General features: G+C 53.2%; 1 protein-coding gene across 3 annotated transcripts in view; it reads right to left on the reverse strand.

Annotated features, from left to right (window-relative positions):
• The window catches only part of CLMN (calmin), a gene marked incomplete at its 3' end in the record, with an annotated part of 115,060 nt that extends 91,385 nt beyond the window's left edge, over nt 1-23,675 (reverse strand). For all 3 annotated transcript variants that reach the window (XM_079701274.1, XM_079701275.1, XM_079701273.1), the window contains exon 1: nt 23,160-23,675. In XM_079701274.1, the coding sequence (XP_079557400.1) occupies nt 23,160-23,241 (82 nt within the window). In that variant the 5' untranslated portion in view covers nt 23,242-23,675. The remainder of the gene's footprint in view (nt 1-23,159) is intronic.
• Nucleotides 23,676-24,297: the final 622 nt, after the last annotated feature.

Here is a 24,297-nt window from a genome sequence, read left to right on the forward strand (position 1 = left end):
ACAGGGGCGGGTGATCTCACCTCTTGGCAGCTGCAGGGCCAGAAGGCTGTCGCTGGGCTGAGGCCGGGCCCTTCCAGAGGAGAGCTCAGCCCCCTGTCACGGGGTGATGTGTCCAGATACTTAGTGGGAATCCTATTCTTTGAGCCTCAGTTTCTTTTTTTTTTTTTTTGCAGTATGCCGGCCTCTCACTGTTGTGGCCTCTCCCGTTGCGGAGCACAGGCTCCGGACGCGCAGGCTCAGCGGCTATGGCTCACGGGCCCAGCCGCTCCACGGCCTGTGGGATCTTCCCGGAGCGGAGCACGAACCCGTGTCCCCTGCATCGGCAGGCGGACTCCCAACCACCGCGCCACCAGGGAAGCCCGAGCCTCAGTTTCTTCATCTGGAAAATAGGGGCGCTGATAAAAGCAAGTCTCTTAGGGGACGGCCGTGAAATGCAGGTGATCCCTTTACGCCGCGTCTGGCACACCGTGAGCTCCCAAAAGAGCGTCAGCTAGGAGTCTAGGCGGTGGCGGTGCGCTTGGCTCATGGATCCGTCTCAAAGGGCCAGCAGCACCTGGGGACCTGATGGATATGCAAATGCTCGGCCCCACCCCAGACCTCCCGGGGGTGGAGCCCAGCAGTGGTTCAACAAGGCCTCCAGAGGATGCCCAGTCGTCAAAGGCAGGGCTCCTCAGTCCCAGCCGTGTGGACGCTCTGGGCTGCGTCGTTCGTTCTCTGTGGTGAGTGCTGCCCTGTGCATTGTGGGACATTCAGCAGCATCCCTGAACTCCACCCACTACGTGCCAAGAGCATCCTTGCAACTGCGACCAGAAATGTCCCCAGACGTTGCCAAACGTCCCCTGGGGGTCAAATCACCCCGAGTTGAGATCCACTGACCTAGTTTGAGAACCTCTGCTCCACGGAGCACGAAGCCAACTCCCTCCCTCCAGGAGCCTACAGGGGAATTGTTTTCAGTAACAGTAACCTCCTCCACTGGTGGAGTTACCAGCTGGATGCCAGGTCTCACTCCTTACAGCGGCACCATTTTATGCATGAGGAAACAAGCTCAGAGGCAGAGCCAGGACTCAGCCCAGGCCGTCGGGCTCTGAGCTCCGTGCTCTCCGTCCCACCCCCGGCTCCTGACACTGCTGGGGTGTCCCCTCCTCCTGTCCCCTCACCACAGCCACACCTGCCCGTACAGTCCCCTTTCTCAGGGAGCTGCCCCATGTGGCTCTGAAGGCTCACACTGCCCTGGAGGACTCCCCGGCTTGCATGCCTGGCTCTCCCAGGACGGCCGTCCATCGGCTCCCCGTGATCCGTGCCAGCTGCGTCCACTCGAGCTTTGGATGGACTGTTCTGCTTCATTTGTATTCTTCACTTGACCCTCTCCCATCAGAGCCAGCTTAACAGTTCATTTTTCTGCATAAGTGCCGAGTGAAAGGGAGTCTGGGGGATCCAGAACCCCACTCCCAAAAAGAAGGGCAGAGGAGGTCCCAAGATTAGAATTCACCGTGAATGTTGATCCAGAGCCACACGATGTTTGACCTGGTCATCGATATTCAGGGACCCTATCCTGAGAATACATCACCCCAAAGTGGAGACGGCTGTACAGAGTCAGATGCTCAAGAAGGCAACTCTGCTTGGAGAGCAACCTCACACCTCCCAGGAGGGAGCTGGTTAAGAAAAGTCCGGCCCGGGCGCTCAGTGGGACGCTGTGTGTCCATTCTATGGGCACTGCTGGACCAGCCCATGGAGGTGGCTCAGACCAGACCCTCCTGAAAAGGGCTCGCGCCTGATGGAGGAGCAAACAAGTCACGGCAGAGTGACAAGGAAAGGACGAGAGCTGAGACATGATGCTGAGGGCAGAGGGGTTAGGGGCGCCAGCTCGGGGTGCCAGTGAGGCCACCAACAGCACGGAAGGCAGCGCTGGATCAGATGCGACAGGGAAAAGGAAAAAGCAGGACTCAAAGGGGTAAGGGATACAAGTGTGAAAAATACAAACTCATATGAAAAAGACCAGAAGGGACCACACAAAACTAACAGCGGCAGTTGTGTTAGGGTGGTGGCCCCAAAATGTGATTGTCTGACTTTTATAACCCTGTGAAAACAAAAACAGCAATTGCCACAGATGATTAACCCAGCGGGTACACACTGCTGTACCATGCCAAGGGCTTTGCATACATTATTAATTAGGCAGGACTTGGTTTCCTCTAAGTACCTTGGGGAACAGGGCCTGGGAGGTCAGCGGTCTCGCCCTGGAGCCCACGGCTTTTGTGGCATGTGAGGGCTGTTTCAGACAAAACAGCCTCTGTCCTATACCTGCCCCCTCATCACCACTGCTCACCCAGTGGCACCCTAATGACCATTTTAACTCTTCAAACCCAGAGCTTCTAGATCTGAGGCCCCTGAAGCCCAAAGAGATGGACCAGCGTGGGATCTACGGCCAGCGGAGAGAGGATTCCAGGTACGTACTTGATCCATTTGCTCAGAAGCCTCTGAGTTCCCTGCACCAGGTGCAAAGTCAAATCTAGACTCCAACGCACATCCTGGCCTCCAGGGCACAGGGCGGGGCAGCATCACCACCACCCCCAACTCGGGACCAGCAGATCAGCAGGGGCAGGTGGCTCATTTGACTCTGAGGCATCCCATCACCAACACATTTGCTAGAGAAATGAAATGGACACCATCCACGGCAGGGACGATGACAACCGCAACTGGAATCTGTTGGGAGGGTGACAAACATCGGCTACAGAATGTTGAGTAGGGGGTGGGTGTGTGTAGAGCTCCTGCTAGTGTGGGGCTTTACCAACATCCTTATCAGAACAACCCTGTGAGGAGGGCAAGATTCACCTCCGGTTGAAAGTTGAGGCACTTGAGACTCAGAAAGGTGAAACAACTGGTCCAGGGCAGCGGGTGAAGCTGGAGCAGGTGGGTTTCTTTCCTGCGATGGAGTCAGAAGTCAGGGAGGAGACAGGATAAAAGCCCCCCTAGAGAGTCAACCATAGGGCAAGGAAGTCAAAGGGGGCTTGGGGCTTAAAGACACTGCACAGGAAGAAGAGAGATGCAAGCCCCGAAGTCTGCACATTGAAGCATTAAAAGGCTCTCAGAAATCATAGCCTAACCTAGCCCTGCTGAGTCGAAATACAATGCAGGTCACACGTGTGATGTTACATTTTTTAGTAGCCATGTTGTAGAAGGTCCAACGAAACAGGCAAAATTCATTTTAATAATATACTTTATTTAACCTACTACATCCAGAGTATTTTCATTTCAACATTAAAGCAAAATATTTTCAAACTATTCATGTTTCACATTCTTTTTCCAAAAGTCTTCCAATTTTGTACGTTTTTCCAATTTTCTTCTACATTTTACCCTCACAGCACATCTCAATCTGGACTAGACATAGCCTCGATGGGCACAGGTGACTGGTGGCTACCGTAGTGGGCAGCTCACCCCTCAGTTTACACTGCGGATATTGAGGTCCAAAGAGGTAACTGAATGAGGCCAGAGCCATGTGCTTGTTAATCACAGTGGCTGACTCAACTGGGGGATGAGGGTGGCTTAGCAGAAAGAACAACAGGTTTTGGAGCAAGAAATACCCAAAGCCAAATTCCGACCTGGCCGCTCACCAGCTGTGTGACCATGAACCTTGTACTTGACCTCTCTGAGCCTCGGTTCCCCTCCTCATACAGTTACAGTGAGAATTAAATATAAAACACCCAACAGAGTTCTTGGCACACAGTCGGTAGTCAACATGGAGACATGACAGTGATACAGGTGGTGAATATATTGCCTTCATCCTCTGCATTTTCATCATCCCCGACCCAGAAAAATGAAGCTTGAAAGGAGCAGTCTGTCTCAGAGGCAGATCTGCCTGGACTGGGTCAGGGCAGGAAGAGGAAATAAGAGAGATGGGCGTGGCGAGAGGAGAGGACATACCCACGGGGCACCAGTACCACAGTGCCTGCTGCGCCCGAGGCACCCCAACTCTGGGAACCAGTGTCAGAGCTAACCCATGTTCTATCAGCGGTGGGGAGCCCCTCTTCAGAGCTGAGCCTATTGGAAAGCAAGTGATGGACTTCCCTGGTGGTCCAGTGGTTTAAGACTTCGTGCTTCCAAAGCAGGGGGCATGGGTTCAATCCCTGGTCAGGGAATTAAGATCCCACATGCCACGCAGTGCAGCCAAAAGAAAAAAGAAAGAAAGAAAGCGAATCATAGACTTTTTGGTCCCTGTGATAATGGCCCAGCGCCCCGATCTATTGCTTCGTTGAATGGGAAAAATCCAGAAGCTCTACCTCCAACTCCAAAGACATCTTCACCCAGGGTGGGGCTCAAGGGTTCCACACACGAGGTGCTCCAGACTGAATAGAGCCCCCAAGCCCACCCCTGGCCCCTCCCGTCAGTAGAGCCGTGTCCATGAGCCATGCTCTTGGCCCCCTCAGCCTCTGGGTGAGTTGTCTCCTCTGCACGGAATGTCCCTTTCCCCCTTCCATCTGGCTAATTCCCATTTATCCTTCTCTTTCCAACTTAAAATGCCACCTTGTCTGAACGCCCTTCATGGCACCTGCTGCAGGGTTCCCTTGTTGGACACTCTCACAATGGTCCGCCATCACAGTCATCCTTATGGCGGGACTGTGGGGACTGCTACCCTGCCATGGACCAGAGACGAGGGCTGTATCTCTCTGGAGCCTGGAAGAGCACCTGGCACTAAGCAGGCACTCAACAAACATCTGCTGCAAGTGACCGTTGTGTGAAGTTCATTCACTCAAGAACCAGAAGGGCTCTGGTTGGTTTGACTCGGAGAGAAAAGAGGCAGTATTTTGGAAAACAAATAAACGTTGCAGCATCTGCACCTAACGCATTGAGTAATTTTCCACGGAATAGTCCAAAGGGTCAGGCATTGTTGCGTCACTTTGCTGGACTCTTCCAAGAACTGGCGAGGATTTGGTTATAATGGACACAATTCACAGAACAACTATTACATCAACCGTTGATTTTCCAAGAGCCTCAAAGCTGGAGGTTCCTATCAAAGACTCTTTTGAGTGAGGGGCACACACGGTTACCATAGCTCCTCTGTGTACGAGAGTGGAGACGGCTCTTTGGAAAAGCACAGCTTCCCCCTTTCATCTGCATACATGGTGCCCTGTTAGCACTCAGATGAGTGGTACCACTCTCCCAAGTGGAAGGAGATTTCAATCGTCACGTGATTGGCTTTTTTTTTTTTTTTTCGATACGCGGGCCTCTCACTGTTGTGGCCTCTCCCGTTGCGGAGCACAGGCTCCGGACGCGCAGGCTCAGCGGCCATGGCTCACGGGCCCAGCCGCTCCGCGGCATGTGGGATCTTCCCGGACCGGGGAACAAACCCACGTCCCCTGCTGCATCGGCAGGCGGACTCTCAACCACCACGCCACCAGGGAAGCCCACGTGATTGGCATTTTTGTGGGCTCAACCAAGGATGCTAAATCTCCTGTAACACGTGGAACATCCCACCCAAGGAGGACCATCTGCTCCAAAACCCAATAGCATCCCCCCAATACCTACACACTGTGGAATACTGGCCAGAGGCCGGCCCAGGCCACGCCCCCAGGGTGAAATGGCGGCAGAGAAAAATGAGTCCAAAAGGGCACTTCATTCGTAATGAGAATCCACTAACACCGTCCCCTCTGGGCCCTTTTCCCACCCACCCAGGCTGGCCCAGTCACCTTCGGAAGACTCCAGCACATTCCTGCCTCTGCACCTTGGCTTGTACCAACCTCTTCCCTCACCTGGAGAGCCAGCCCTGTCAACCTCCACCTAACCATCCTCAATCTCCACCCAACACAAGGTCCTGCTACACGGCCGGCACCTTGCTGGATGGCTCGGCCCCCATCATCTCGCCCATCTCCAAGGGACTCCAGGCCTCCAACTAGATGACTTACTTAGCGCTCGTCCACTACTGCCCCGTGGTCTCCATGACGTGGCCCCTGAGTATAGACACCAAATCTGACCTCAGTATATTGACTAAGTGATGGATTCATTCACGCCATTCAGTTGAGCCCCTACCCAAACATTGACCACCATACCAACACAATTCCTCTTTTACTTTAAATTAAAAAAAAGAAACATGTATTCAAAAGGTCCTGATTAGTATCGGGCACTCAGCAATCACAGTTTCACTGAATCCTCCAAACAACCCCGGGAGGGCATTCCTGTGATTGAAGTCACATTACAGGTGGAAGAGATCAAAACTCCGCAGGGACATGTAATTTGGCTAACGTTCCACAGCTACAAAGTGAAGGAGCTGAAATTCAAGTTCACCCCTGGTTTCCAACACCTCATTCTGCTGTAGACCAAGCAGGCTCTTCTTTCTCTGGTTTTGTTCTTATTGATCAACTGTGTTTACTCGATAAGGGCTGTGGGATAAAGAGGCATCGTTTCAGGGGTCCTGGAGGGTCACGTATTGATTCGGTCCTTACTGTACTATTCAAAGGGTGTTTCTCCTGTGCTCCTCCTCCCGGGTAATCCAACCCACTCAAAAATCTAGACTATCAGGGCTTCCCTGGTGGCGCAGTGGTTGAGAGTCCGCCTGCCGATGCAGGGGACGTGGGTTCGTGCCCCGGTCCGGGAAGATCCCACATGCCGCGGAGCGGCTGGGCCCGTGAGCCATGGCCGCTGAGCCTGCGCGTCCGGAGCCTGTGCTCCGCAACGGGAGAGGCCACAACAGTGAGAGGCCTGCGTACCGCAAAAAAAAAAAAAAAATCTAAACAGTCAAGTCAGCCTGGCAGTGTCTGATGGAGGCTCAGGCTGGATAATCTTTAATCTTACCATGAAGAATGGCTTAACTTTCAAAGCTTGGTCCCAGCCAATTCTCCCCCAGGTAGCCTGTGGCTTTGGGCTTGGGAAGGTTTTATAAAAGCAGGAAGGGTTCCAACATCAAATAATGTAGAAACCAAACAACCTGTTCCCTTCAGTGGTTTGGTTTTTATCTCCCGAGGCGTCAAGGCAACCCGTGGGCAGCAGAGGCTGCAGCTTTAAAACAAGAACAGCAAAAACAAGTGCATAAAGGTTAGCGCCAGGGTTCTGATTAAAATCCCACCTTGTCAAGCCGAGAGGAGCTTTTAGCCCACTGATGAGGGTGTTGAGCCCTGGGGGAAGCTCAGTGGCAAGTTCATGGGAGGAAGTCCTTCCACCCACCCAGATCCCTGAGCCCCAGGCCTTGGGTCCCCAGCCCCAGGTAACCATAGTGTGTGGCTGGGAAAACAGCCATCAGGTGACTGAAGCCCTCCTGCTAGTTCCCCGAGGTCTCCTGGTTACAAGTATTCAGCAGCGGGTTCTGGAAAACAGTCAAAAGGGAAGGGAACATCGCCAAGCAAGCATCTTCACACTTGGAATCTTCAAGGCTAAGGTGAACGCAGCACCCGCCTGCCAGCTTCCTCCGCGGCTGTCCCGAGACACTTGGAAAGGTGAGGGAGTGATGTCTCAGAGAAGAGGACACACAGAACACGGGCTCTAACTCCAGTCCATCTGGAAACTCCACTAAAACCTAGAGTAAAGGGATCTTGTCTGTTGGATGTATTGTGTATATAGAATAGAAACCTTCCAGGATGGCAAAGGACAGAAGGGGACACAGGGACAAATTCTGCAGGGTGCAGAGAAGACCAGACTCTGATACCTGATCTACCCAACTCAAGAAATCTATATCCAAGTGGCAGCGACAAAGGACAATAACCAACCCAACATACAACGCGGATATCCCAAAGGCTCATGGAAGAGTGATGACAGGTGTCTCTAGAAACGCGGCTGGGATGGAGGAACGCAAAAAGAGGCTTAGAGGAAATAACCAGACAGGTCCTGGTATCCCTTCCCACAGGTCTCCTAGCTGGGGGACTGTCCCTCCTCCATCGGGCACAAGGCTGGAAGTTTATTCCCTGAAGAGGGTAAAACAGAAGGTCTCAGTGTGAATTGTACTCAAAACAGGCAGATTAAGTGATTTTACACCTATTGGATGCAGAGGACCTCCCTGTCCTAAGCCCTCTTCCTTCTTTCAGCTCCCAGACCCCCAGCTCTTACCCCCAGCAGCTCGACCTTCACCCTCCAGACAGGAGACTATAAGACCCTTCCGTGGGGAGTCTGCCCACCCAGGAGGAAAGACTTACAAATAGTGACATCGGGCTTCCCTGTGATACAACCCACAGGGCACCCATCAGAGGAGCTCTAGTCAAGGAGCCCTGCCCCCTGTGCTCAGAGCCTGCAGGATACTTTTTAGTTCCCAACTCTTAAATATGAGTAGCCAACCAAGGACTGTGAATGAGTCAGCCAGCTAAAGAAAGAAGTTTCTAACGTGAAAGCTCCAGACCAAACAAACGCAGTAAACAGAGGGAGAGGCAAAAGGAACACACACATTTCAGCACATCCAGTGTGCATGGGCAGCTCTCAACCCTCCCCCTGTAGTCACTCCTGTAATCATTGCAGCTCCTGAGGCAGACATTAGTACTATTCACATTTTGAAGACGAGGTGTTTGAAGAATAATGAGATTAAATAACTCACCCGAAGTCACAAAGCAAGGAAGTAGCAGAGGCGAGATTCAAAGCAGGCCATGTGGCTCAGTGCTCTCAACCACTGCCTTTCAAAGCATCACCCCGGCCACCACTGTCCATCATTACTATTGTCAGTGTGGAAGAGAAGATTCTGGACTTCTCTTAAGAATAAGAAAGAGCTCTTTGTGGGGGGTGGAGGGGGGTGGTGGGATGAACTGGGAGATTGGGATTGACATGTAGACACTAATATCTATAAAATAGATAACTAATAAGAACCTGCTGTATTAAAAACATAAAATAAAATTCAAAAAGAAAGAATAAGAGAGCTCTTGCAAATTAAAAATGTGGTAGATTAAAATATGGAGTATAAAATTGATGCAATCTCCCAGAAAGTAGAGCAAAAAAGCAAAAGGGATGGAAAATAGAAAAAGATAAGAAAATTGGAGGATTAGTCCAGGAGGACCAATATCCAAATACAAGGAGTTCTAGAAGATTAGAGAAAACCAAGGAGTAGAAACCATGATGGAAAAATCCAAGAAAATTTCCCAGAACCGAAAGACATAGTTCCAGCTGGAAGAGTCTCACTGAGAAGAGCTCAGCATGACAGACGAAAAGAGGCCAGCACCAAGGCTGGTCACCCTGACATCTCAGGGCACTGGGGACAAAAAGAGGATTCTATAAGCTTCCAGAGAAAACAAAACAGGCCACACAAAGGGTTAAAAATGGCTTCACACTTCTCAACGGCAACCCTGGAAGCCAGAAGGCAGTGGAGCAAGGCTTTCAATACTCGGAAGGAAAATGATTTCCAACCTTGAATTTGATGCCTAGCTAATCTAGCAATCAACAATTAGTGGTGAAGACTCCATGCTCCCAATGCAGGGGGCCTGGGTCCAATCCCTGGTCAAGGAGCTAGATCCCACATGCATGCCGCAACTAAGAGTTCATGTGCAACAACTAAGGAGCCCACGAGCCGCAACTAAGACCCGGCGCAACCAAAAAAATAAAATAAATAAATATTAAAAAAAAAAAGAATTAGTGGAGAATAAGCTGACTTTTCCCCGTGCAAGTTCTCAGAAAATTCACCCCCTAGGCACACCTTCTCAGGAAGGATGTGCTCCTGTATTCAAGGGACGAAGCCATACGAGGCAGGCAGGAAATGGCAGATCTGACCCAGGAGAGAAGGGAACCACAGGTGATGGTGACAGACGGCCCAGGTAACAGCCAGGTCCCAGGTGTGGGGGACAGTGAGTCCAGACTGGAGACAGGTCAGAGGATCCTGAAGTGCTCAGGAAGAGGAAATGGAGAGGATTTACCTGATGCATCCAAACAACATGAGGGGCTATCCAGAACACTAACACTAACTTGAGGAAGAATTTAAGCACATATGCCAACAACAGTAGACAGTTTTTAACTCCAAGGAAACCAGAAAGTACAGCAGGAGGGGTGATCATAATTTCCTCCACGACGAAGCTCTGAATCTCACGGGTCTAGTGGGAACAGTGTAAACCCCAATTACTGATCTTACCAAAATTATGATGACAATATATCAGGAAGTTGGGAGGACAGGAAAGAGCTGAGGTTAAAAGAGGTAAAAAGGAGACCTACAGCCTTACCTTCCATAGCAGGAAATAGGAACCCAGAACCAAAAACTCAAGACAAAGGGAATACGTGCATGTTATTTACAGACATGGAAGAAAATACCAAAATCATCCGCTAAAACAGGGGTCCCCAACCCCTGGGCCACAGACCGGTGCTGGTCTGCAGCCTGTTAGGAACCGGGCTGCACAGCAGGAGGTGAGCGGTAGGCAAGTGAGCGAAGCTTCATCTGTATTTACAGCCGCTCCCCATCGCTTGCAGTACCGCCAGAACCATATCCCCCCGCCACCTACCCCCTGCCCTGGTCCGTGGAAAGATTGTCTTCCACGAAACCAGTCCCTGGTACCAAAAAGGCTGCGGACGGCTGCACTAAAATAATTTGCAAGCGATTGCCTCTGGGAAAAGGGGCAACGAGGGGGAACCATTGTTTTTCATATAAACCTTGGAGAAGTAGAGTCTCATACGACTTGGAAAAGGCTAGGGAGAGGGAAACTGACATTGATGAAGACATGTGACATCACCGAATGTTCTCACAACTAAGAGAAGTTGGGTGTATCCCCCTCTTCACCAAAAAGATACTATCAGGCTCAGACTACCTACAGCAACACTAAAAAGAGGCTAAAAGTTAAACCCCAGGTCTGCCAGATCCCAGGATCGACACTTTCCTTTTGAGTCTCCATTCATATATTCAACCAATATGAACTGAGCACACACTGAGCCTGAGACAGGAGGCTAGGCCCTGGGACACAGTGGTGGACAGGCCCCAGGGACCGAGCCAATGAGCCTTCTGGTCTACCAGGGCAAACCAACAGTCAACAAGCCACCACTAATAACAAATCCAAGTGCAGCAGTGCCCACCCTGGGTGGTCACGGTCTATCAAGGGTAACACTTGTCTGGTTCCTGGCCTCCCCCTCTGCCAGCCCATCATTGGTCCTGTGGCATCATGGCACCTCATCCCCCCACCGCCCCACAAGTGAGTCATCACATGCCACTACTTAGTTCTTGCCCACAACACTTCTGGGAACTCAACAGGCTATCACCCAGGCCTGCCAACACACTGCCACCCAGGTCCAAGGCCCTCAGCTTTGATTTGGAAGGTATCATGTTTCGTTTTGTTTTCGATCAGAGTCAGGCTCAAAGGCCAGACTGGTTCTCCAAGGGAGAGCTCCACACACACAGTCCCTTGTGTACATGAAGGGAAAGTGAATAACCTGGCACAGACCAACCTCAGCAAGTGCTGGTGGGTATGCAGGTCCAGGGTAAGTCCCAGACACCAGAGTGTGGAAGGAAGCCTCAGACTGCTGCTCACTAGCTGTGGGAGAGAGCAAAGTGGTTGAACTCCGCTGGGCCTCAGTGTCTGCATCTGTAGAGTGGGGCTGTGACACCAGCCTCAGAGGGCTCCAGGAAAATTAAAATGATGTCATGGGGATGATTGTGCTTTATAATCTGCCATGGCCATAGTATGGCCCAGGATGAGGATGGCAGGCTGGTTTCCCATGGCTGCCTCCAGTCACTTCTGCCATAATTCAAGGTTACAAGGATTTCGTCTTCTCAACCTCTGAAAAGGGGACCCTTGTCCCTGCAATTCTCAGATCTGCCCCTGGGAATCACTAGTCAGGAATCATCAGTTAGGAATTTAGATTTTACTTTGTCACGGTGTGAGGAGCATGGTACGTAGGTGACTATAAGCAGCAGAGTCACTGAGCCCACTCTGATAAGAAGCAATACCCAAGGCTGGCTGACTGCTTGCCAAACAGCCTTTAGCCTGGCCCAGCTTTCTTCCTGGGTTCCAAATCAAGTGCCCCGTCCACAGCCAGCGGGGCCTTGAGCCAGGGCTCATCAAGTCTCTCCCCTCCCCCAAGGCCACATCCCATCAGTCTCCCCTCTTAACATCCCCTCCCCGCAACGTACTCCCTCTTCCCAGACTTGGTTCTGATTCCTGGTTCCACCGCTTACTAGCTCAGTAGCTTGGCCTTCATGACACCCTTGCTCAGCCTTAGTTTCTGGGCAGATAGATAATAACGCCCACCACCGGGGTTATTTGGAAGATGCAGTGCAGGATCCAGCAAGGGGTCAACCCCCATCCCCCAGACTCCCCATAATCACCACATCAATGCCCTATAACCAATTAAGACAACCCCCGACTTGACTGATTTTTATAGAACCTGTACTCTATATTATACATTTTACAACAGCAATGCCCCAAATTCTCTTTAGTCACTCAAGTTGCGTCTTGGCTAAATCACCCTGACAAGGAAGGGGCCTAGCTACAGCACAGGGGAGCCTTTTAGCTACACTGCCGTCTTCATTGTACCGCATGTTTGGGGAGTTACTGGAACATCTGATTGCAATTCATCCTTGTTTTATAAAAATAAGTAGAAAGAGAAAAAATGGAAGTGTCATTATCAATGATCACTACTGGTTTCATAAACAATACCATGGAGCCGATGGAAGCAGAGCGGTGAAGGTTATGGGGTGACCTTCAACCTAGCAGAGAGGGGAAGTTCAAGAAAATAAATGAAACAACAGAAGTGCAGCATGACGTCATTCAGCCACACTTAAACAGTGAGGCACGATTAGGGTTTTCCTCCCATTCTCTGGGAATTTAAGATCCTCATAATTGTACGTTTAATGCTTTATGTAATGTAGAAAAAAATCAGGAACTGCATATAAGCCAATCCTCTAATGATGCTCTCTTGTTTTCCAAATAGACTTTGATATTTCACATGAAATAGAAGAATGTTTATCCTAAATATTCCAGACTTGACTCACTCAGAGTTATCAGCGTTTCCAGAGTTCGTGTATCTCAACTCTAAAACAACACAAGGATTAGAACAGAGATGTTATTGGTGCCGGAGCACGTTGAAGCCCAGGGTCCAAACAACAGGGTGTGTACCTGGAGGCTGCTGTGTCATCACCCGCTTCCTGCTGCACCATCCACACCGCCAGGGCCCCAGGACATAGGCCACAGGGCCAGCCCATGACGTCGTCCCCTGGTTATGCACAGCCCGGTGTGTATCTCGGATCACAGCACTGCTGCATTTGGACCTCCGGGCAGACAGTCTCTGTAGCCCAAGCAGACTCCCTCTCTTGTCCGCTCAAGTTCTGCCCTGCTGCCCTTGGTCAGGCAGCCTTCCCAGGTTCCACAACCAAGCAGCGCCAACCCTGTGACCAGAGCCCAGGTCTCTGCACTCCTGGCTCAGACTCAGCTCAGCGCCACCACCCTGCGTGTCCATCACACTCCCACAGAACCTAAAGGGTATTCCAGGTGTGCAAATGTCCCCCAGATGTGTCTCTTCTAGGAAAAAGGAGAAGCCTTGATAAGTCACTTGTAATTCATTCATGTATCAGTTTCCTGTTGCTGCTGTCACCAATTACCACATTCTTAGAGGTTTAAAACAACACCAATGTATTATCTTACAGTTCTGGAGGTAAGACGTCCACAATGGGTTTGACAGGCTACCATCAAAATTATCAGCGGGACTGTGTTCCCTGAGGCCCTAGAAAAATAATCCATTTCCTTCTCTTTTCCAGCTCCTAGAGGCTGCCTGCACTCCATGGCTCATGGCTCCTTCCAGCAATGGCATCGCTATGACCTCTGCTTCCATCAACATATATCCTCTCTGACCCTCTTGCCTCCCTCTTATAAGGATGCTTGTGATTAATGGGACCCACTTGGATAACCTGGGATCCTCTCAAGATCCTGTACTTAATCACATCTGCAAAGTCCCTTTTACCTAGGAAGGTAACGCATTCCCAGGTTCCGGGGATTAGGATATGGACCATAGTGCAGCAACAGGAGTTTGGCAAACAGCTCTGGCGACCTACTCCATGCTGGGGGCTGGCAGGACAAAAATGCATGCACTCCTCTGGGGACCTACTCAGGGCTGGGCGGCAGGAAGTCCAGGGGAGGTGGCTGTGAATTCCCCCAAGGCGGGGTATAGGGAGGCTGCCGTAGGTGCGGCCACGGTCATTCTCTGCAGAAGGAGCCATGAAGACAAAGGTACAGGGACGAGAAAGGAGTGGTTTGTGGGATAAACAGGATGATTTCCGGGTGATTCCAGAAAGGGCAGAAGTGAGGGTGCCCAGAACACACAGCAGGGTTTCTGCCTCAGGGCAAAGAGGAGTCTTGGTAGAGGACGGACTTAGCGACGGGAAAGACCGGATCTCAGGGCTGAAGTGGGACCCGGGAAGCCGGAAGCAGGAAAACAGTGGTCCTAGCAACTGACAAGGAGAATGTTCGCAAAAGCAGGCAAGAAAGGAAAGGTGTAGGTGAGAGAGACGCTTGAGGACGCGGGAGGTGAGGGAGGGGCCGGTGGAGGAGCCCATCCGAGGGCTAACTTATTTCACCACCAAACTGTCGGGCCAGCTCTGTGCCCTCTCCCCACCTCGCCCCAGTTCGCAGCGAGAAGGCCACGGAACGCTGCTGCTTTTTAAGTATGTCATACCGTAGAAGATTAAAAATAGTTGAAAAGGGATATAAATATTGCAAAGGCTCCTGCCTACTTGGAGGGCCCCCCAGGAGGGGGAAGCAGGAGTGGGGCATGACGTCATCGGATCCCCAGTGTCTTCCAGTTAGACCCCCCAGTTCTGCAGGAGCTGGTTGACACCAGAATGACTCCAGGGATTCTGCAAAATTCCCCAAATCCTGCCTGGCTTTTCCTGGTCCTCGGGGCTTTGGACCGTCACCTCCAAGAAGCAGTGGATCCCGGTGCTCAGGAAGGTCAAGGGGAATGCAGCTGCGTGGGTCCTCTGGGCCCCACTCCCCTGCACGGGCCCCCGCAACCCTGGCTGCAATCTCACCAGAGAGGCCCCTGCCAAACCCCTACCATACTGCCCTACCCCCTGGATCCACACTGCCTGCCTTTGGGATTACCGATTTTTCCAGGCCACCACCCTTAAGGCTGGATCACGCCTCCCCTCCCCCCATATTCCTGGCAGCACACACCTTGGCATCCTCAGTCCTAAAATGCTCATCTTAGCCTCATGATGCCCGTGTCCTCTGGGTACTCGGGACTCCCAGAGTGTCCCATCCATCCCTCCATCCCAGCTCCCAGCATTTCCGGGAGGACTCAATAACTATTATTTGAACAAATGGCCAGCCTTCCAGTGGGGAAGTCCATTTCTAAAGCGGGTGCAGAACCCACTCCAGGCATGCATCAGCCCTCTGCAAAGAAGGCTGGGCTGTTACACATGCAGCAGCCATTCACAAACATCTCCTACTTGTCATGTGCCCCGAGTCTGGGTCTAGAATACAAGGTCCCTGCCACCCCACAGGAAGCTCTCTGGATTCCCACATTCCAAATGGGCCAGAGAGTAAATATTTTTGGTTTTGTGGATCTCCTCTGTCACAACTACTCAATTGCCATTGTAAGTGCAAAAAGCAGCCCTGGATAATATGCAATCAAATGGGCATGGCTGTGTTCCAATAAAACTTTATTCCCCAAGACAGGTAGCCGGTTGGATCTAGCCTTCAGACCGTAGTTCACCAATCCCTGCTCTGATAGGAAAAAAAAATTAATGAAAGCAAAGCAGACAGACTAGTGAGGGGAAAGAACTGTGAAAGACTCTTTAAAGCCACACTTGTGATTTTTGATGCTGCCTCTAATTCCTTCTGTGGCTGACACAATCCACCACTGTTTTTAAAAATAAGAGGTGCAGGGAGGGGGTGGGGGAAATAAGAAAAGGTTTCTATGGGAACCGGGAGTTTACTTTTAATGGTTCAACCACTAAAAAGAGAATTACTTTCTTTTTCTCTCTTCCCCTCTGAAGCGGAGCAGGCGTGACCTCTGGCTTGTGGGGCAGGACTCTGCCAGTGCCTCAGCTGTTCCAGGCAAAAATTAAATGCCAGAGTGTTCCCCGGGTCCGAGAGGGCGGTTAATGTAATCTTGGCACCTTGGGCAAAGGGCTGTTTCCCCAGAGCACTGGATCTGCTCAGAAGCCTCACCTCACCCCGTGGGACTGCTCTGATGGAGTCAAGGTCAACCACGACCGTGGCCACTAACAAGGGATTCAGGGAGAAACCTCTTCCGGGGTCTGCCCTCTGGATGGAGGGCTTCCCTCTCACGGCTGACAAACCCTTTCGGCGACGGGCTTCTGTTTTACCTGGTCTCGAACGTTCCTCAGTACAAATGTGCATGTGCAGGACGTGCCCCCCTCCACCCAGTCTGCCAGGACCGTGGGCAGGTCCCTAAACCTCCCCGAGGGCACCTTCAACTCTGCCCAGCTAGCTCAGAGTAGGTGTCCCAGGCCTTTCCTGGGCTCTTCATAGAAACACATAATTCATCAGCCAAGCATAAACCAAGAAGGTACATCATTTATTCACATGTACTTTAACAACAGAGCTCATGAACTGCGACCCTTTCTACACGGAACCCGTAGTGGGAGTGAGTCTCCTGCACCTGGCAGTGAAAAGAACTCAGGAACGCAGCCAGCTGTGCTCAGCGGTGCCCAGAGCTGCACGACGGCCACCCGCCCACGTGTTCCAGGGGCTGGGAGGACAATGGCTTTACGTGGGCATCTCTGTCCAGGTCCCACCCTCCTTACACCCCCTTCGGCGGTGGGTGGGCCACGTGAGCCCCTGAGAGTCCAGCCCTCTCCTTCTGCAGATGTGAAAACTGAGGCACAGGGAGGGGAAGAGGTCTCCCAGGATCCCACAGCAAGTAAGCAGCAAAGCCAGGACCCAGACCCAGGCCTTCAGCTGCCCTGTCCTGACTGTGTCTTCCCCAGCTGCTCACATGCTCCACCTGGAAAGGCTGCTCGAGAAGAATCCACACCCGGAGGGAGGGATGCAGCCAGGGCTGGAACACAGCCCTTTGTGGGCAAAATCCAGAGTTAACTCAAAGCCAGTGACTTGACTCCAGCTGGGGGGCCAAAAGCAACGTCCTACATGATGACTCATCCTTTAGAACCAAGCACACAGCACCGGGGCTGGGCCCTAATGGGCAGCAAGTTCTTGGAGGATGGTGAAACATCTGAATTTGAGTATCTTTGGTTTTGTTTTTTGTGTTTTTTTTAATCTTTATTGGAGTATAATTGCTTTACAATGGTGTGTTAGTTCCTGCTTTATAACAAAGTGAATCAGTTATACATATACATATGTTCCCATATCTCTTCCCTCTGCGTCTCCCTCCCTCCCTCCCTATCCCACCCCTCTAGGTGGTCACAAAGCACCGAGCTGATCTCCCTGTGCTATGCGGCTGCTTCCCACTAGCTATCTATTTTACGTTTGGTGAGAAAACCATAATTCAAAAAGAGTCATGTACCAAAATGTTCACTGCAGCTCTATTTACAATAGCCAGGACATGGAAACAAACTAAGTGTCCATCATCGGATGAATGGATAAAGAAGATGTGGCACATATATACAATGGAATATTACTCAGCCATAAAAAGAAACGAAATTGAGCTATTTGTAGTGAGGTGGATGGACCTAGAGTCTGTCATACAGAGTGAAGTAAGTCAGAAAGAGAAAGACAAATACCGTATTCTTCGGTTTTTATACAGAAACCTCCAGCAGCTTGCTGTGCCCTCCAAGAGCTGAGGGAGACAGAAGCAGGAAAGGTCCCCTCTCGGCTCCTTGGCTCCTGTGGGTCTTGGATAACTTTGACCAGGCGACATCCCTAATCCCATGGCTGTCTGCACAGGAGGTCTAGAGGCTTGGAGATAAGAACCTAAGGAATGGGAGGGGCGGGTACTGGGTGCAGGGAGTGGGAGGGGAGGCTGGTGTGGCATCTCGAACCAGACCCCAGAGGGCCTCACCCGTCAGGCAAAGGGGCCTGGACTTGACCCAGTAAACCAGTGCAGCCTGACCTTTCTTACATCCCGGCATTTGTGGACAATGATGCTATCAGTCCTGGGGTGGACAGGAGCTGCACTGGGCCAACAGGTTGGCCCTGGAGACCCACTGAAGGCATTAGCAGGGACATGTGCTGGTGGCTGCGTGGTGGGTGGCTTGAAGGAGGTGACACAAGGCCCGGAGCCATCAAGAGGTCATTGCGGAGACTGGGCAGGAGTGAGGAGGGCCTGGGCCGGTGGAAGGAAAGGAGGAAGTGGGTAATAAGGCAAGCAAGTGCCCATCTTGAGCACGCAGGCACAGTCCCGCCCCTGAGCCTGCCTTCAGGAGATCCCAGCCACTTGCCTGCCTGCCGGGCTGTGCAGCACAGAACTCATGCAGTCAAGTTTCTGCTCTGCCCTCAAGGTCTGGTTCCAAGGCCCCCACTCTGAGAGGCCCTCCCAGCTCCCAGCCCTGAGGCTACCAGCTCCTTCACCCGTGCAGCCTTCGCCCAAGATTTACAGAGCCAGTGCGATGGGAAGTGCGCCTTAGTCTGACCCAGGTTCAAAGCCCAGCTCCACTTACAAGCCCACGACCCTGGGCAAGTCATTCTACCTCTCCACTTCTGACACAGCCTTAAAGGCTTGCAGAAGCATTAAAACACAGCAGTTCGCGCCGTGCCTGGCACACAGGCTGCTGGAAGTCGGGTTAACTATTACTACCTCTGTTTGGCAGTCAGTTCCAAGTGCCCTGAGTCACAGTTTCTGTTTGCTCACCCTGGGTGGTACTGCTTCCCAAGAAATTCTGACTGAGGGAGACACTAAGGCAGAGGGGGAGGGCTGCTGCTCAGGGAGCTCCAGCCGGCGGGGCTCAGCTGGCAGCGCTGGACGCCCCTACCTAGCTGGCTGCCCCAGAGATGCAGTGGGAAAGCCTCACGTCTGCCCAGCCTAATCTAACTCCGTCCACCTCCAACTCTGGCCAAGTCGCTCCGGAACAATGAAGTCAAAGTTCACAGCATCAGACCCAACCGGCACCAGAGCAACAGGAGACGGTCCCGAACTGAACGGACGTCTGTGCTGCCAGAAGCAGAAAATTCCAACCCCGGTCTGGCCAGGTGCCGTGATGCCTTCATGCTCCTTCAAGGCAGGGACAAGAACCAACTCTGCATTCCCTGGTGTCTGCACGATGCTAGATGCTTGGCACATGTTTGCTAAACTCAGCAGAAAAGGACTAGGGATCTTGGCGGTGGGGGGGCGGGTGGAGGCTCCTTACAGAAACGGGAGCATCTTCCAAACACTGGCCTGACACCTGCCTTGGACCAAGAGGCAGGGGACCCCGGAACTGGCGGAGCCTTCAGCTGGACCCTCAGGCCAAGTCAAAGAGGCAGAGGGGGCAGCCAGGCAGCCTTGTCATCGGAAAGGCACCGGCGCCCCTGCTGCCCACAGCCCGGCTGAGAGCCAAGGCACAGACCTGAAGGGCCGCCTCCAACCTCAGCTCTACCCCATGAGGCTCCAAGGAAGTGGGGGCCACCAGGTGGCAGCTGCCCACATCCTGCAATTCCACGTTCTCCCTTCTGAAAAGGTCGACAGCTGGGCCGCCCCCGTTTCCTTGCGAAGGACCCTGTGAGAGTGGCACAGGCAGCTTCGCCCAGATGGACATCCATGCTCCCTGCCAGGGAGTCCTTCATTTACAGACACTTTTCTGAGCCATCGAAGTGAGCACGTCAAGAGGACTTCACGTGCCCATGTGTCAGGTACAGTGAGTTGTCACAGCCCTCCTGGGAGAGGCCACGCTTTCTGCCCGGCTCCCCCCGACCTGGGGGACGGCCTGGTGACAGCACAGTCATATTTTGCATGGATTCCACAATTCCACAGGGCCATAGACAAAAGCCTGATGGAGGCTGGGGATCCGCCTCAGTCCCTATGATGGCAGATTTGTGAAATTCCCCTGTACCCAGCGTCCCATCACCACGACAACTGCTTCTACCTGTGCTCGCGGAAGAAGCACAGAGTTTGTAAAACAACCCTTCTGCCTGGACTCCTGACTACCACCCATGCCGAGTTCAGATGAACAAGGCCCCCGCCCATGGCCCATATGTCACCCAGACACGTCCAGGGCCGGCCAACACCCACCAGCTGGTTTAGGCAGACGTTCTAAGCATGGCGAGGGCCGCCTTCTGGACCCAGCCCTTTGGCTGGACTTCCTGAGCACCACAGAGACAAGGAGAGAAAATGGTTGTTTAGCATCCTTAAGAGACGGGGATGCCAAGGGAAAGATGGAGAGAGACAAGACAGATTCCTGGCCCACTGCCTCTCCTAGCCTCTCCTCAGCGACGCTGGGCAGCAACTCCACAGCGTCCGCCAGGACTGACAGCTCCATCCACTGAGGACAGCCCCGAGCTGCAAACAACCCAAACGCCCCTCACCGAAGAACAGATCAACAAACTGTGGTACATCCATATGATGGAAGAGTCCTCGGCGAAAACAAGGAACTATGGACAGCCTGGATCTAGGGCTGGGAGCGAGACTGACACAGAGGCTGGGCACTAGGGGCCGTGAGCAGGTAATGAAAGTGTTCCCCAACGGCGTTGTCGGGATGTTTGCACAACCCTGCAGAGTTACTAAAAAGCATTGAATTATAAACTTAAAGCAGGTTGAATTTTATAATATGTAAAACTGCCTCAGTAGTTTTATAAAAACTCTCTTAAAAACGGAACTACTGATACAAGCAAGAAAGTGGATGAACCGCACCAACATAATGTGGAGCAAAAACGGGCCGTTTCGCAGTGGTTGGGAGTCCGCCTGCCGATGCAGGGGACGCGGGTTCGTGCCCCGGTCCGGGAGGATCCCACATACCGCGGAGTGGCTAGGCCCGTGAGCCATGGCCGCTGAGCCTGCGCATCCGGAGCCTGTGCTCCGCAACGGGAGAGGCCACAACAGTGAGAGGCACGCGTACCGCAAAAAAAAAAAAAAAAAAGTCCATTTCAAAAGAGTATATATACTGTGCTACTCAATTTTATAAGAAGTTCTAGAGGCAAAACTACAGCAATAAAGATAAAAGTAGTAGCTGCTTTGTTGGAGGAGGGGAGTGGGAAGGGAGACAAAGCATCCACCCAGGGTGCTAGAAAACTTCTACATCTTGATCTAGGCAGTGGTTAAACAGGTGTATCCATACATAAAAATGTGTTGGGCTTGTACTCGAGATTAATGCATATTTTAGATACATGTACATAATCATTAATATACATAAAGTTAAAAGTTTATTTTTTTAAATGGCAAAGCCCATGGATGCTCAAATTGCAATTGGCAATTGCCTAAAAGTGAGGACAGTTCACTGGGAGCTGAGAGAGAGGAGCCCACTCAGTGAACTCCTACCCAACCCTCAAGACCCATTTCAAACTGTCCCCATTGAGTGAAGCCTTCTCTCACTGTTCCAGGTGTAACTAGCTGCTCATATTGTTGAACATCCCTTCACAAAAGTCGATCTCCTTTTTACCGAGAGTTGAGGGGTGCAGGAAGTTGTTGCACCAAGAATTGGTTCGTATGTGCTTAATAAACACCCACTGATTGCCTAAGACACACACACACACACACACACAACCTGACAGCCCAAACCAGATGCCATCTCAGCAAAAGATACTAACACCCACCCCCAAAATAGGATGTCAGTTCTCAGGCAACAGGACCCAGACGTGAGGCTTAGCGAAAAAGATCATTTTCAGCATCTCCAGCTCAATCCTCCTTACTTTACACAAATCACTGAAGAAAAAATCAGGGGAGCCCAGAGCAAACTCAAGTTTCCAGTGTCCAGCGCACTAGGTTCCCCTCCGCCCCACGGCAGGTCACCTCTGCCTGCACTGTCCTTGCCCAGCCTAGGGGTGGAGCAGGCCATGTGGGCTCCCAGGAAACATTTTATCAGGTGTAATGTTTACACTTGACTGCCTAGTCACCCCGCAAGACTGCACCCTGACCGCTGGGGCTCTCTGCCCTCCAGCAGTAAAGGCAGGGCACCTGCTTGGGATGAGAGGGAGGACCCACGGCCCCACCCCCTCTCTGTCCAGGCCTCCCAGCGCTCTCTGAGCCGCCCCCTGACCTTGCAGTCTCTAGAAACCCAAGCCCGTAGAGGAAGCTGCTAAACTTCCCTGTCCCGGTCTGTGTGGGTGAAGAGAGGCGGAAGGGGGAACTCTGTCCAGTTCTGCAAAGTCCACATATGAAAAGAAAGAGGCTGGAAGTACACCTCCATGAAAAGCGGCTTTCTTCGTGTGGGGGGTGTGTGTGTGTGCGTGCATGGGTTATGGGGTGATTGTTGGTGACTTTTTTCCTTTAAATATGTTTGTGCTAAGTTTCCACAATGAACAAACTCCTCTGGAAGATAAATGCACGTCGTCTGTGGCGGGAGACCCCCCCTTCCACCAGCCCTTGTCAGACCTGCCGGCTCCCAAGCGTCTCTTTCACCTTGTCCCAAGGCAGACACAGGTCCCAGCGTCGCGCGCCGGCGGGCCGGCCTCTCGCCCTTACCCCCGCCTCCCACCCCGGCAGGGTGACCCCCGGGCCGGGGGAGGGGCAGCTCCCCGAACAAAGAGGCCGCCTGACCCCACTGACCCCACCGACCCGCGCCTCTGACCTCCTTCTCCCCTGTCCACCCCGAGGCGCCGCACCCCATTCAGTTCCCCTAGCCCCGGAGGTACTTAGGAACTGTGTGAACTCAGACACACACACACACACACACACACACACACGCACACCCACGCAATCTCACTTTCTCCTCCCCTCCCTGACCTGGGCCGCGCGCGCGCGCACACACACACACGCACACACACACACGCACACACACACACACACACGCACGAACACACACACACACACACACGCACGCACACACGCCATCTCACTTTCTCCTCCCCTCCCTGACCTGGGCCGCCGCCCCCAAGGGCCCAAGTACAAACTTCTCCAAACTCGCAGCTGCGGCTTGCGGGGGGGCGGAATCGTGACGCCCCCGCCCCCCCGCAAGCAAATGGGATGCTTCCCCCCCGACACACACACACACACACACACACACACACACGTGTGCCTCCCCACCCCCTGGGCCACTGTTCATTTGGCCGGGGAGGCAATGCCGGGGTTTGGGGGAGGGTGTCTCGACCCCCTTCCCCTCCGTAAGTGACAGGACCGGGTCAGGACGGGGCAGGGGGCGGCGCGGGTCTGAGCTTCCTCGGTGGGGGTGGGGGGAGCCGCTCCCGGGGCTCCCGGGCTCCCCCGCTCCGCGACCCTCTCCGGGAGGCTGGGCGCGTTACCTTGCAGGTTCTGGACTCGGATGTCGCTGATCTGTCCGATGAGCTCCTCGCGCTGGAACCAGTCCCATTCGTGCGCAGCCATGAAGCGCGGGCAGCAGGGCCGGGGCGCCGGGGCCGGGCCGGGCGCGGGCGGCGGGCGCGGAGAGCCGGGCGGGCGGGCGTGCAAGAGGCACGCACCCGGCGAGGGCGCCGCGGAGCCGGAGGAGCGCGGGCGCGGGCGGGGCGCGGGCGGGGCGGGCGCGCGGTCGAGCCGCCCCCGCCGCGGACGGGAGCGGGGCGCCTGGCTCGCGCTCACTCCCGCATCCGGGGGCGGGGGCCCCGGGGTGCGAGGGGGAGGGGCGGGGAGGGAGGCTGGACTCCGGCTGGTTTCTTTTTTTTTTTTTTTTTTCCGGGGTGTTTGTTGCTTGGATTGTTTGGTTGCAGACGGGTTGGTAATGAGGCGCGGGGTCCCGGCCCTCTGATTGTGATGTCTCAGTGGGCGGTGGGCCGGGTGACGCAACCCGGGGTGAGCCCGCGGGTCCCGGTACCCAGGGGGGCCCACTCCCTCCCACCCTTACTCCCAGCGCCTCCCCCACCCCAGCCGGGTCCCAGATAGGAACCTGACACCCACACTCTTCTACCGCAGGTCCTCTGCCCCCGCAAAATTGGGGGAGGCAGCCCCCTGCGGAGGGGGGTCCCCCAAGCCGTGCCCATCGCCCCAAGGACACCTACCGTCATCGGGAGGGGCTGGGTAGGGGGCCAGCGAGTGTGGAGATGATGTTGGGGGGTTCGCTCGTTTGTCTCCAGATTGGGGACTCGAGGAGAGAAAGACTTCTTTCCTGGGTCTGGATATTGGGAACCTTTTCCCCGGGGATCCAGTCCAGAGATGACCCCAGATTCTGGGGAGGAGGGAGAAGCAGCCGACACCCCGGGAGCTAGGGTACCCCATGGAGTCCAGGGCCCCTGAATCTCCAAGTGACCCTCTCTGGGGCTTTACTGAAAGTGAAAAATGAGTATGGGCCTTTCCGGTGGGGGGTGTGTGTGTGTGTGTGTGTGTGTGTCTTCACTGTTTCTTTTGAGTCTTGAGAGTTCCAGGATCTTATCTTATTTGGTGCTCACAACTCATACCTTAGGCAGAGTTCTTTATTGGTTTTTAAAA

This window comes from Hyperoodon ampullatus, assembly GCF_949752795.1.
Source record: "Hyperoodon ampullatus genome assembly, chromosome: 3".
NCBI classification, from domain to species: Eukaryota; Metazoa; Chordata; class Mammalia; order Artiodactyla; family Ziphiidae; genus Hyperoodon; species Hyperoodon ampullatus.